Source organism: Pteropus medius, unplaced genomic scaffold (assembly GCF_902729225.1).
Source record: "Pteropus medius unplaced genomic scaffold, Ma_sr-lr_union100, whole genome shotgun sequence".
NCBI lineage: Eukaryota > Metazoa > Chordata > Mammalia > Chiroptera > Pteropodidae > Pteropus > Pteropus medius.
In genome coordinates this window covers 3,517,054-3,531,999 of record NW_024353909.1, presented here as the reverse complement: position 1 = coordinate 3,531,999, position 14,946 = coordinate 3,517,054, and the positions used below count along the sequence as shown (strand labels likewise).

Here is a 14,946-nt window from a genome sequence, read left to right as displayed (position 1 = left end):
ATGTATGTTTAATAAGCTGAAGTGAGCTCACTTCTGACTCATTCCTGTTTCCCACAGCCATCCTGGAACGTGGGTTGTGAGTATTCTGTTACTTGCTGCTTGGCAGCAAAGCTTGTTTATCCTGTCACTTTTGTAGCATTAACCCTTTCCCGACAGTGCCAAAATCCATAAACATAAGAACTTTCAGCCAAGGGGATTTTTATTTCTCACTGACTTACAAAATTAAAGTGTATTGTAAATGTCTATAATTTTCTAAGCTATGCTATGCAAAGGTAATTAGCAAGGAGGTAACAGGTTTAAGATAGTTCGTCTTTTAAAACTTTAGTGTCAGTGCCCATTGCTGTCATGGCTGTTTACTCACAAGTGTTCCGGTGCCGCTGGATTCCTAACAAACTCGAGAGCTTCTGTAGCAGCATATCTGTTAGTGTAGCTTCTTTCCAAGTCTATTGGAAGATAAAAGGAGAAAAGCAAGGAAATTGAAATTGTTGCTAATGTTGGAGGGAAAAAAATACCAAAAACTAAAGAAAAAGTAAATATAAATAGTAAAGATACTGTTTCCTTAAATGATTTGCTGTCAGGAACTGGAGTGTTTCTGCTACTGAGTTGAGGGCCAGCTATTTATAGGACAGTAGACAGAATGTTATATAGTCTTGGTAAACTGGATTTCCTAGGAAAATAGTTGGCAGAACTATGGAGACTAATAAAGGGAATATGCTGATACGGTGTATTACATCAGCATGTAATCTTAAGAGCAGCTACATTTGAGCTTTTCTAGTGGTATAAAATCATGATATAGTTTATAAGGTAACTCCCACTTTTCAAAAGTTCTCTTTATGCCACTTCACTTTCAGGAAAGACCTATATTAGTACCTGTTTTCGCTAACCAAAGAAATTCAAAGAGGACTTTTCACTTTTATGTAAAACGCAAAAAGTGAAAATAGTGTTCAGTGTTTGTGCAGTGAGCTGTTACAGAGGCAGCACACACTGGTGAGTGAAACTACACTGTCCATACATTATTTTTACTTTAGATGAGCTGTGTAAGCATATCATTGCTGCTTTTACTATATGTTAGTGTTATTTTAGATTTGATATGTTACTTGGTATGATTTGGTAGGTTATTTTTTGGGTCCGGAAAGCTCAAAAATTTTTCCCATGCAAATTAATGGTAATTCTTCACTCATGCCCTATTGGCTTTTGAAAGTTTTATATGAAATGCTCTTTTGAGCCTCAGAGTTACCTACCTTAAAGGACTTTCTTTCTTTACCAAAGGACATTAGAATGGCAGAAACAAAAAGGTTAATGATCACAAGTACCAGCAAAATGACACTGCTGATGATTAGAAAGGAGCCCAGGACTGGGGCTAAAGCAATAATCTGGAAAGACAATAAAACACTTTGAGTTTAAAGACTGACAGTTTAATTCCTACTTTAAAAATGTAAATTATATGTTAATAGATATACTCACATAAGAAAATACTTATGGCTGCTGGAAATTAGGGAGAAAAGCAAAACTTGAAAACGAGAATACTTTGGACTTTTGAGAAGAGTAAGAATGACTGACTCTGAGGGTGTAAAAATAGTTGTGCCCACAGGGCTTTCACAAGAAGCAGGTGAGTTGCAAAATTAAAATGATTCAAAGCCCATGTGAGTTTTCGCAATTCTGGAAAATATATTCAAATATGGAAGCTTTAAGAAGTAGCAAAAGCATATAAAAAGAATAAATACCAGAAACGATGAAAACTTCACTGCCATTCCAAAAAACAACACTGTGAACACAGGAGGATTCCAATATTTAACAAGTAAGCCATAAACTAGCTTTTATTTTAGTATTTTTTTTTATTGTTATCTTTAAAAGTGTAAGTATTGAATTTTGCCATTCTTTTCAGTATAAAGAGATCTTCCTAAAATTTAGGGCTTACTAGAATGGTTTCCATAACAATCTTAATTTAGGTGTTATTTTCCCTTGATATTTATCGGCTTTGTTGCCACTAGGGTGTTGCTTAAAAAAAAAAAAAAAAACAAGAACAAAAACCCAACAACTTAAGAGGATGAATATTTAACAATAAATACCACTGTGATGGACATCTTCTTTACAACAAAACATTTCCTAGTACCAGCCTATCGCCCACTTAATTAAAAGTGCTTAATTATATCAAGTTTGGGCAAGCTCTGAGTTTGTAAGACTTTTCTCAAAAACTACATTTTCACATTGTGCAATTATGCAATTATGATTAGAGCAGAATAGTTTTTAATGTCAAAAAGGTGTTAGCAAAAATTTATTATTCTGATTGTTACTTCTTAATAAGAACTTCAGTATATAAAGTCTTCATTCCTTAGGACTGGGGCTAGAACCACAACAGAATTCTTAGGAAGGTGGTAACTTTCCACGTTAGAAACTATGTTAATTTACCCATTTTAATTACTAACCTCTGAAATCTAGATTATAATCCTTGATAAAAATCTTGTCAGTGTCACTAATTTGAATTTTTTTTTTCTTCCCTGATGAAACCTATAGATGCTAGTGTTTGAGACCCAAATCCTCATCTAGGTTTCCTACTTTTTTATGTTGAATAGAAAGATTTGTGTTGGTAGTTCCTGGGGGAAAATAGGCTCTCTGAAATGATTATTTATTACCTGTAAACAGAATTACCACAGTTCTTCCTGGAATTGTACCTCCCTAATTTTTTTGAAGTCACTTCCACTGTACCCTTCAAAGGGCCATTAAGAAAGCCGCAGCAACGCCATGCTAATCTGGCAGGTATGAGAGCACACATTCAACTCCAATGTCCTTGGCAGTAACACTAAGGATGTAAGAAGTGAGGGAGGTGGGACTATGTGCTTAGAAAAGGACAGATTTCTGAAATAGCCACTCAAAAGCCGTGTGCATATGGAGTACTTTAAACCAGAATAGCAAAGAATCCAAGTCCCTCCCTTTTCCAGTGTGCAGTGGTGTAGGGGCTGGTTTTATAAAGTTGCCCCCTTGTTAGATAAATTAAACCAATAGAGTTCTGCAGGGAAAACGAGATGGGGGTTTTACCTCTTTGTGATCAGAGATTCCCATCAGGAGACCAACAAAAGTCACTGCTGAGCTGATGAAAGTTCGGTAGTCGGAGATGCTCCCTCCAAACAGCAGGTTAAACTGAAAAGGAGAAAGACCAGTCGGGGGGTGGAGAGCAGTGGAGGTGACTGCAGTTCTGTCCTGAGGTGCGTGACCATGATGCCAACACAGAACCAAAGGAATGGAAATTAAAGAAATTCTTTAGTGGCCATTCTAATTACTATGCCTAAAAAATTAGTAAAATTCCTTTGTAATTACATAGTGTTTTCATATAAATTTGACCTTAACATTCTTGTGAGCTAAATTTTATCCCCATTTTAGAGATGAGACAAACGTCTGAGTGTTAGTCATCCTGCTAAGAAAGCATGGAACTACAACTAAATTCAGCTTTCTTACTCTACCTTTTCTCCAAAACTCATTGCCAACTTGAACTGATGATTTTCTCTGTAGTGACCTTTCTGAGGGAAGCAATGTGATTCTAAGACCACAGCACTTAGGAAAAGACACTGTGAAAGGGGACTTACAGCAATGGCATAGCCTGTCAGCAGGATCAGGATGACCAGCAAGAAGCCCATCACCTCGTCCCGGGCTTTGCTGAGTGTTCGGTCAATGACCCGCAGCCTGGGGTTATGATGCAGCAGGTTCCATAGCTGAACAGTTGCCAACAGAACCAGGAAGCTCATGAGGTAAATGATGGCTGAGTTCACTGTTACTGCCTCAGAGAAGCGGATGAACCTGTGCCAAGGCAGGCCGACAGTTAGCAGGAAGTGTGTGCCGTCATCAGTTTCTCCAGTGTTTCCACTGCTCAAGTGCAGCGGTCCTTTGGGTCCTGTTAGTTCAGAGGCTTCATGTAAAAACTCTGCTTGCCGGTGCGGCCTCTTAAATTTGTGGCTATGAGAGCATTGGCAAAAATAACACGTATTTGGTTGGGAGCTGTGCTAAAGAAACCTTGCAATGTGACCTCTCGCTGATTTCTTTACTCCCAATTAATCCTAGAAATCAACGCCAGCCTCCTCCATTGCTGTGCCTTGAGTTAAATCTCTTAAAAGGAGATGAGTTAAGGTAATGAGATGTACAACTGTGCTGGTCTGTTTTCTGTAACACACTAATCCTCTACTCTCTGGCAGTAGATAATTGATCTAATATGTTTAATAGTGCTGAGAGTAGAAAGGTAGTTAAACTAGAGGTGAGGGGTGCTACCAATTAGGGGTTGTTTTTTTTTTTTAACCAATTAGGTTTTGTTATGTGATAGATACATTCATAATTTTATGTTGCAGCAACTAGGTTACTGGGAAGGACTCCTATAGATGAGAGCAAGTTGACACTAGATCACAATTCTTTTATTATCTAAGACCTAGGCAATGCCACACAGCAGGCTGGACCCCAGCTGCCAACATCATTCAAATTGCATAGACCCACTGTTCCTCCATAAACAACCCTCTGTAAGGCCTTCCTGGGATACTGCCTCGGTCTCACACAGATCAGTGGCCGAGGCCGTTGACCACTGAAGGTTAGAAAAGCACCATGTGGCAATACTTGGTCTGGGGAGTAGATGCTCTTCCTCACGAGAAAGACCAGAGAAGTGCCCGAAGGCACCAGAACATCTTCATAAGGATGAACATCCCTACTCAGAAAACCCATTTTAGACTTAAAGGATGTACTATGTCATGTGGTTTTATTTAAACCACATGATCATTTGTCATGTCTTATCAGGCTTTATTCTTTGGCCAGGGTGCAATATAATGATCGAGTTATTGCTCTTGCTGTGTGAAAGGCAGAAGAGCTTTCCAATGTGATTAGCAGTATAAATGGCTTCTGGTTAATTGTTTTCTCTGCTGTGGACATTAGTCTGAGTTCTGTATTTAATTCTGGTAGAACAGTGGAGGAGGAAGGTGAGTTTGAAAAAATACTTGTGTGTAATCAGGAAACGACATGGAGGAGCAATGTCCTGTGCTCCTCAGGCTCCCTCTTACCTCTCACGGTCATAGCGGTATTGTGCCATATTTTTCTTATATAGAGAAATAAGCTTCATGTCAAGCCCCAAGATGACAAAACTAGTAAGGATTATGCCCATGTCCAGAATGTTCTTTATCTTCGTGAAGAACTTCCACCTCTGCTGTTTCAGCCGGCGACCCTAAACATAGACACCATAGTCACTGCTGCTTGCCTGAAAGATGAGTTAGCTCTCTCCCTAATGAAGTGTTATGAACACTGGCAAAGCACTCAGCCAGGGACTTGTCAAATCTAGTGGGCACAGTCGGTTATGGTCTTGGTTCTGCTCCGCAGTCACTCAGAGCTGCTGCTTACAGAAAAGATGGCCTTCTCTAACATAACTTTCTTTCGATACGGTCATTTTTCTTGTTGCTTAAACTTAATAAAAAATTATTTTCTAAAATAGTTATCAAGCCTGAAAATAAAACATTGTGTTTGGCTTAAGATATATTCTCTTCTGGGTACAATCTATGTTTTTGAATACTTGCTTTGTTCGTCGTATTGTCAGTCTCTTACCATTACCTTATGGAGGAGTAATACAACTGTACAAAATTATTCTAGAGATTTAATTCTTTAATTCTTAAAAAGTGAAAGAGCTATCTGGAAAACCACTCAGCCTTTAACTGAGGTCAAGCTTCTGGAAAGAATCAATCGTAGCCATAATTCTACTAATAGCTCATTGTGGAGCTCCCCAAATAATATCTGGCAATCTTGAGAATCTCTTATATCTAACTAACATTTCAACTCACCTGTATGAAGCCATAGTAACAGACTAGTAGATAATAGATGACTTGTGAGACGACAGACCACGTAGAGTCCTTCTTCGATATTTGAAGGGAAGTTAAAGTGTCTAGTCTTACAGAGGTGAAGAAAGCACCTGAATAACAACATTTGGAGTTGAGTATTTAAAACTTTGCCCTCTTCCGTTCAAACTCCTGTCTTTCACATAACCCCAGTTCTTGTATCATCAGTTTCAAATGTTTCTGAGTTTCTAAACTATTTCCTCTAGAGGTGTTATGGATATTAAATGAGATCATGTATGCAAAGCAAATGGAGAAATGTGCTGATTGTACTAAAAATCAGTAGAGAGAAGATTATATTGTTGATCCGACAAAGAGGACAGTGTCAGTGACTTAACAGCTGTTAACAGGTGTTACCCTTACAGAATTAGAACAGCTGCAGAGATAAATTGACTAGTTATACTGTTGTTCTAGAGAATTGATGACTGCGATGAAAAACAATACAGTTAAATGTAAGTGTGGCACTTTTGTTTAAAGCTATTTAAAATATATTTTCAGAAATTAGTACGATAATGCTTTGAACCATTTCGAAACTATTTTCTATGCAAAACACCAATATCATGAATATTAATAGTATCCTATGAATACTCAGATGTTTGCATGAAGATTGACTAAGAAGCTTCAGACTCCACCTAGAAAGACATATTGTTGAAATTCTGTGAAAGCACGAAAGGTGTTGTGAATGTAACTTTTCATAAAGCCTCAAAATATTAGAACTATGTTGCACCCATTGTAGTAGAAAGTATATTTTAAGAACAAAGGGATTCTTCTTTCACATAGCTAGCGCTCAAGACTGGGATTTTACCTGTATTTATTTTACCCCCATTTTTTTTGGTAGTTTCAAATAATAAAAGACCCTCAGGAATCCTTCATGCTTCATTTAGAAGTACAAGAGAAGTGGTCTACTCTGTGGGTCTGAGAAGAAAAAATTCCTCACTAGAAGTAACACCTGGTGGTAAATCAAAGGACACTGGTGGGCAGGTTCTTAGAAAAAAGGAGGACAAAGGAAGTAGAATTAGGACGGGCTTCCTGTTAAAGACGGGAATCAAATGTACCAGTCAGTCCTTTACAAAATGCCACTACAATGAAAGTGAAGGGATAAGAAAACAGAGATGAAGAGGGCAAATGAGAGTGACAGACTGTTGTAAGGTGGAAAATAGATGAATGACACTGACCAGATTCAAGAAAGCTGAACCTAAGCAGTGGAGGAAACAGAAGCAAGCTAGTTCTTACCACAAAACCCTCGAAAGGCTGAGAAACTGGAGGCATCAGGTGCCTCAGAAGGTAGAGGAGAGGGTCAGGTGGAACTGAAAATAGAATTGATTTCAAGTCCGAACATAGTTAGATCCCAGATTTTTTCTCCCTGTTACCTGTCCTGCCTTCCACTACCCCAAGACTAAAGGCTTATTTTTTAGTGATGTTGAAGTACAGAGAATATGAACTCAGGTATATCTGTAAGTCTACAGGAAAAGAGAATTAAGAGTAAGTCTACATACTGCACGGTGAGAAGCTTCCCAGTCTCTTCCTTAGCTGACTCTGAGAAGTCTAGAGGCTTATATACATCCTCAAGGCGAGAGTTTGGAGGGTCCCCCTCTGAAAACTGCCCAAGAGAAAAAGACATACCAGTTGACAAGCTCTATCCATGCACACAGAGCTGCTAATTAGCACTTGCTCTTTTTAAATAACAAAAATATGAAAGAACCACCAGATAGTTAAACCTCTACCATTGAAAACTGGAGAGCAAAACAAAATTAAAAAAAAAAGCTCAGAGGAATTAGAAGGAGCTGATAAAAACGAACCTATAATACCTTTGGAGTTGAGAGGATATTGATTCCATAAAATAACAGGAGACTATGAAAAACAGAACACAATTTTTGGAAATTAAGATATAAAAATTCAAAATCAGATGGTTTAGAATGAAGTAATCTCACCGAAGGAAAAGATGGGAAATGAAAGCAAAACAAAAAATCAGAGTCTCAGGTTCAAGAGTGCTTACCTCAAAATTCCAGGAATATCAGAGAAAGAGAACAGAAAATAGAGACATTCACAAAGAAATATGTGAGAAAATGCCTCAGAACTTAAGGACATCCATATTAAAGGACTTAGAGGTCAGGTCTTTTCATAACTGGGGACAAAGACAATTCTAAAAACTTTTGGGAATGAGGGAATCACCATACTGCTTAACAACAGTATGAAAAGCTAGAAGGCAATGGAGCTGTACTTTAAACAATTCTGTGGAAGACAATTGTATCCAATCCAATAAGCAAATGAATGTTACGGCAGAAAAAAAAGTTTGGGGACACGTAAAGCTTCAAAATACTGACTTCCTTTGCACCCTGCTAGGAAGTTACTGTAGGATGAGCTCTAACAAAATGAGACAGTAAACCAAGAGGAAGACGCGGGATCTGGAAGAAAGGGAGTCCGACCGAGGAGAGAGGGAGAGAGAATCCCTAGGGCGACAGTGATGGGACTGTCCTGGGTGAGAGCTCTCGAGCAGGCTTAGAGAATCGCCCATCCAGACTACCGAACCGGCGGCGGGCCCGAGAGAGGGCGTCTTTTCAGCAAAAGATAAAAGGGGTTATGTGATACTTTTGAACAGAATGAGGTTTTTATTTCTAGGAAGAGCTTGGAGATGAATCAATGATAGAATGCATGCAAAACCAAGCAGATGAAAGAAATGATAAACTCTAGGGAAAATAAGAAATTGAAAGGAAATGGTAATACTTGGCTCATCTTTGAAAAATATCACAATAATGGAGCTACTCAATATTAACTATAAGTTTTATAACTTGGGAGAATAAGAGAAAAGGTGTGTATATGTGTGTGTTTGTTAGGGATATGTGTGGGTATGAGAAAGTTAAATCCTCATTCTCATAAAAAATACTATCTAAAACTGAAGATTCATGAAATAGCTAATAAGCATGTTAATAATTTTTAAATCCCAAAAGAACCAGTTAACAAAGTTGAAAGTAGCAGTCTCTGGGGAGTAAAAATGAGGTGCGGAGTGAGCACTGCTAGTTTTTGCCTTGAACTATTTGACTTTAAAAATTATGTATAACAACTGTAATTAAGATGCCTTTTAATGGTATAAGATAAAGAAATTGGGACTTCTGAGATACCCAGGTCATACAGGGAAGAGAGGAGGCCTTCGTACCCACATCATTGGATTCCAAAATCAGGGTCACTGCACAGAACAGGTTCACATTAGCATTGAAGACCACAAATTCGACAAAGAGGCTTCTAGTGCAATGGTCCAGCCAGTGGCTCTGTTCAAGATGCTGTAGAACTCTGGGAAAACAGAGGACAGGGCTGCTGCTGCGTCAACCCTGCAAAGTGGGACAATGCCAACATTCCTCCTACCAAATGAAAAGCTACATTTCCCATTCTAGTGTACCTGTGCAATATTTATGGTTACTACTGCCCGAACTTTCACTAGTGGTAACATGAATATAAATTCAGAAGACTATAAAAAATGAAAATTTTCACAATAGTCACGCCAAGGTTAAATGTTCAAGAAAATATATTTGGCATTTAAGGTCTGAGGTAGAATTAGTTTACATGCTATGTCAGCTGCTTAGCTCTCAGAATTCATATATAAAACCATAAGTCTCTTGCTATTTAATTTTGGCATTTGGATTGTGGTTTTGAAGGGCAGTATTTTCTCTGATATTTGAAGAGTACAGTTTGCCCACGCTAGAGTTACCTGAGTTTAACTGCAGCTAGAATTGAAATTGATAATGTTTTTCCAGATGAGAAAAGAAAGATTTGGCAAACCATGACATACCTCTAGTTTGAGGTTGAACAAGGAATTTATAAACTAAAAGATACTTTTCCTTAAAAGTCTTAAAAGTGTCTGCAAGTGTCATAGTACAGTAGCATTATGGTAGCTGTCAAAACTATTCAAATGGGTCCTTAATTCCTACTAATGGACAGAAGCAAACATCTTGGTCCTCTTGTTTAGGGCTCAGGCTTGCTCACCTGATTGCAGTACTGGAGTTTCTTCCGAGTCTGACAACATAACCTCCTCCTGAGTAAGTGGCAAATTCCCCTTGGATGGGATAGCCACCCAGTGTCTCCTGATTCTGATAATGCCAAATGCTGTCTGATTGTGTGGTGTTTGTTTCAGGGGGCCTCCAGTTAACTCCATAGTTCTCTGTATCCTCCAGATCTTGGTGTGATAGCTTCACTTGTTCTTTGGGAGACACTCTATTTGGAAAGGCTCTGGCACCAGGAATGCGAATCTGACGAAGCAGAACATTGCCCAAAAGAAAGGAGTTCCCATCAGTAATAAATCCTGAAAAGACAGTAAAAGAAGCCATTGTAAAAACTGCCTCGTTAAGTTAGTAACGAAAAATGCACTTTCACCACTATTTTTAAAAACATTTTTGGATTTTCTAGCTAATGCAACCAAATTTTAAAAAGACATGAGAGGTATAATAAGTGAATTTATAAAAGATAATGACCTACATATATATGTAGCTAATGATCTAGACAGATCTCACTAGAATCAACTAAAGACATCAGCAAGATGATGGAATCAGGTCCCTTGCTTGTATCTCTCAATAATTTGGCAGCCATCCCCAGATGCCTAGGTGGGAGCTTTGGGATTTAGATAGGTGATTATGAAACCCCAGTGGAGTCCAAGACCAGTAAGTTCAGTTTTAAGAAGGGAGGTCCCCCAGGTGGCTGACTCACCCCGACTGTGGGCCTGGCAACAGACCTAGAAACAGCTTTGTCCTCGGACTTAGCTACAATGCCATTTGACCTTGGTCCTGCCACCAGCATAACCATATGCCAAAGGACCCAGGAATCGTCACTCCTGCCTGTGCCTCAGGTGTTAGGCCTGCAGATGTCAGTACCAGCTGTGGACTATGCAGTGGCCAGTGACCCAGCTCCAGCCCAGAAGCCCGGAGGCAAGTTCACCAGGCAGTCTGACCAAAGATCCTGAAACAGACCTATAACTTCCCACTCCCAAAACAAAACATGTTACCTGGGTGAGATACATTAAATAGCTTCATTGTGGTAATTTCACAATGTATTTGCAGGTCAAAAAGTTGTACCTTAAACACATGCAATTTCTGCCAATTATACCTTAATAAATCTGAGAGCCAGAAGAAAACCTAAAACCTGTTGTTAAAAAAAAAAAAAAAAAAAAGGATAATTCAGCAGAGCTGGAGAAGCAGGTTAAGAGGGAGAAGTATGTCCATGGAAGTCCCCGAGGCAGCCTCAGTACAGGAGCAGAAGGAAATGCAAGATAAAGTGACTAGAGAAAGCTGAAGAAGCAAAATTAAAAGCAAGGTATCCTCATCTGGGACAAAAGCCTGGAGATTCAGATTTCTTACGGAAATGATGGCAGAAAGGGCAAAAATATTTTAATTCTGGAGATTACAACATGGCTAAAGCAAAAATGAAGAGCAAGCAACTTCCTACTGCAGCCCCGGAGAAGACAGGTCACCCGTGACCACATCCCCACTCCACGGGACCTTCCTCCGTGGAAGCCATCCCTGTTGCCAGCAAGCTGGATGGCTGATTAAAAGAGCTTAACTGCACGGACCTTCTAATTCCCATTTTTCCTTAATATGTTACTTCCTCACTTTTTATTTTCTTTCATTTACTAAGTCATTTGAGAATGACAGGCTTTGCAGGTAGCGGTGGTCTGTACTGCTATTGTAAGGGCGGGGACGTGTGGCGTTTTGATTAGTTTAGCAGTGCACCGATCAGAAGAACATGTTAGAGTAACATATAATAATCTACTAGAAAAGAATTGTATATATTACCTAACTCCTACTGCAGGACTGGCCCTAACAACTACCAAGCAAATTTTATGATCTTAATGTTTACTTCATCTTAATTACAGCTTTGTAGTTACTCTTATTTAATATAACCTCTATTGTATTTATTGATTTCTTCAGTATTTTCCTTTTGGATTTCCTTATAAAACAAAAGACAAGTTAGAAGAAAGGTCACATACTTCAAACACAAAGAGATGGGGCTTGAACTTGAGTGGCCTTAAACCTGTTTCAGCTTTAACGATAGGAGTTTACTTGGGCAATATTTGCCCATTCTGGTGTAACTTACATGACCCTAGTGCTTAACAGCTGCAGGGGAAGCTAATCTTCGCACACAGTTCTATGGTTAGAATACCTTTTGTTGTTCGAGATGTGGATGAAGTATGTCTGTGCACTGACTGCTGAATTCACTTTTGTGCCATTTTTGTAAATATGATAGTTTTGTACAACCTCTAAAAAATTCAGCCAAAGTGGCTGAGTGCTAAATATAAAGAAATCAATAGCCTTCATACACCCAAACAATATTTACTTAGATGGTATAGAGAAATAAAAGATCTCATTTACAATAGCAAAAGATAAACCTCACAAGAGATGTGCGAGAATTATATCAAGAGCAATTCTGAAAATTGCTGAGGATGAGATGAGAATAGAAAAACATACTATATTCCCGATAGGAAGAGAATATCAAAAAGATATCAATTTCCTAATTTTTATAAGTTTAGTTTGTATCTGTATAAATATCTAAGTCTGTATTCACAACTAAGCTCTTAATACATAAAAGGCGACTTATCAAAACAAGCAAACAAAACCAAGCAACCCAATGAAAGGTGGACAAGGATGGAACGACTTTTATTCTTTGCTTCAATCAATATGTATTGAGTCCTCACATATATCAGATGTTATTCTAGGTGCTGGGAACACAGTAATGGATGAAAGAGGACCCCTGTCCACAGAGAGCTCACATTTGAGGAGGGAGAAAGAGGCGATAACCAAACAATATTCACGTTAACGATAGTGCTATGAAGGAAATGTAAGTAGGATGAAGGGAAAGAGAGTGTTTTGTGGAGGGAGCAGTGCTCTTCCTTTAGGAACAGTGATTAGAGAAAGTTTCCCTGAGGAAGTGGCTTATAAGAGACTAATAAATGCAGATATCGGTCAGGGCAACAAGTTCCAAGTCCGCGAGGTGAGAGCATGCGTGGTGTATTTAAGGAGAGCACAGAAGTTTGTGTGGCTGAAGCAGAGTGAGCGAGCGTGAGAGGGGTAGGAGAGGAAGTAACAGATGTAGCTACGGGCCAGACTGGGCAGGGCCTGGAAAGCTTTGGAAAGGGTTTGGGATTTTAAATGTGATGGGAATCCACTGGGAGGTTTTGAACAAGGGTGTAACAGATTTATGTTTTTAAAAAATATAACATGGGAGGATGGAATGAAGAGCAGCAAGAGCAAAGGTAAGTTTTGCCACAGGGGAGGTGAAAAATGGTACCTTTAGTTTTAACTTGTACTTTGTTATGAGTGCAGTTGCAAAGCCTTTCGTATGTTTCAGAGCCATGTGTATTGTTTGAAAACAATCTTCATGTGGCTGTTGGAGATGTGGGCAGACTTCCGCACTGCTCATGGGAGTGGTAACTGAAAGAATAACTAAGGAGAACAATTTGGCAATGATCTTTCTAAATTAAAAATGTATATACATTTTTAGCAAATCTTTTCAAGGTATTTATGTTACAGATATATTTGTACACATGTGAAGTTACATGTGTAAAATGGTATTAATGGTAATGCTAACAGTAAAAGATTGGAAACAATCTAAATATCAATAGGGAGCTGGTTATATAAATTACGGTACATCCATGCAATGAAATACTATATAATAAATGAATAAAACGTAATAGGGATCACTATATATATTCTGATCAAACAATTTCCAGGTAAATTGTTAAGGGAAAAAAGCAAAATCATGACAATATTTATAGTATGCTACCATTTATCATCAAGTATATTTACAAACACATAGATTACCTCTGAAAGAACATCTAAAGTGGGACTGTAGTTGCCTCTTGGAAAGAGAAAAAGGGGATTATGGAATGAAGGAGGGTTGCACAATATATGCTGTTGTACAATGAATTTTTTCCAAATTTGTTTTAGTTATTAACAAATACTTTCATATGAAAGATAATGCTAGAGAATTGGGCTAGAGAACAGATTTGCAGTAGTTATTAAAGGACTGAGTTCTGCAGAAGATACAAGAGAAAGGTAAAAGGTGACAACTTTCAAATATGGTCTCACTTTGTACTTCCCAAATGAAAAATATATGTAAATATGGTAAACATTTTTTTTTTTTGCTCCCCCCAATTACGGTAAAATTTTGATCAGTTTTCCATCTCAGAAGAAAGTTGAACGGGAAAAAGCAAGCTGAAATTACTGCAAGAGAAAATTTAATTAAATCCTACTAAGAAAAAGATCCTTCCCTGTATGTGATTAAACTCTGGACTATGCTGTTTAGGAAAGTTATGTATTTACAGGACATAGGTTATCCGTCATGAACGGCTTGGGCTTCAGTGTTCCTGGAAACAACTGGACTAAGAGAACTGGGCTGCATCAGTTCTGAAAGTGAAGATTTTTAGGAGATGAAGAGAGAAACCACATTAGTGCCAATTTTTACTGCGCTTCTCCCCATGTTACTTAGTTTTATTTCTTTACATCTACGGATTGTTTTCTTAGCGTGTCCGGTAATTCATGCACACTTTGTGGTTCTAGATTAGCCAGAGCTCCAACTGCCCCAGTTAATAACAGCTAACACTTCTCCAGTGACTGCTACGTGCTAACGCGCTGTTGTAAACACTTACTACTAAGCTTTTAATCTTTGTGTCAGTTTTATAATCCTAAAATTAATCCTAAGATTATCCCCACTGTATAGATGGGGAAACTGAGGTGCAGAGGTTGAGTAATTTACCCGAGAACACACTGCTAGTAAGTGGAGAGCAACGGGGTGCCTGCGCCTGGGCAGTCTGTGCTTTTGGACCTTGGTTCTGCACTACCAGTAAGTACTGCAGAGCCGAGGAGTCCAAGAAGAGAACCATGCTTATCATCATGGCACTAGCCTCAGCCACCCGTGGTTCAAATTACTTTTTCTCTAGTCAGTATTTTATTCAGCATAGACAGTTACAGACTGCAAATAGAATGTTCCCTAGAGCTGTCACCATCTAATACAACCAGAAAGAATCAATGTGCAATGAATAGGAGTTGCCATGTGTAAAAATTCTAAATGCACCTAGTACATTTTTTTTTTTTTAAGGTGAGGCAATCCTTGGTTG

The 14,946-nt window shown here is 38.5% G+C and overlaps 1 protein-coding gene and 1 pseudogene across 9 annotated transcripts in view; one reads left to right on the top strand and one right to left on the bottom strand.

Annotated features, from left to right (window-relative positions):
* PKD1L3 (polycystin 1 like 3, transient receptor potential channel interacting) overlaps positions 1–14,946 on the bottom strand; it is a 70,427-nt gene that overhangs the window by 4,237 nt on the left and 51,244 nt on the right. For 8 of the 9 annotated variants that reach the window (XM_039851923.1, XM_039851924.1, XM_039851922.1 and 5 more), the window contains 8 exons: positions 9,828–10,143; positions 9,004–9,137; positions 5,799–5,926; positions 5,031–5,191; positions 3,582–3,792; positions 3,037–3,138; positions 1,242–1,373; positions 362–443 (listed from right to left, as the gene is read on the bottom strand). In XM_039851923.1, the coding sequence (XP_039707857.1) occupies positions 362–443; positions 1,242–1,373; positions 3,037–3,138; positions 3,582–3,792; positions 5,031–5,191; positions 5,799–5,926; positions 9,004–9,137; positions 9,828–10,143 (1,266 nt within the window). The remainder of the gene's footprint in view (positions 1–361; positions 444–1,241; positions 1,374–3,036; positions 3,139–3,581; positions 3,793–5,030; positions 5,192–5,798; positions 5,927–9,003; positions 9,138–9,827; positions 10,144–14,946) is intronic. The other variant, XM_039851921.1, reaches the window with a different exon arrangement.
* Positions 10,139–14,863, top strand: LOC120593938 (cAMP-regulated phosphoprotein 19-like; annotated as a pseudogene).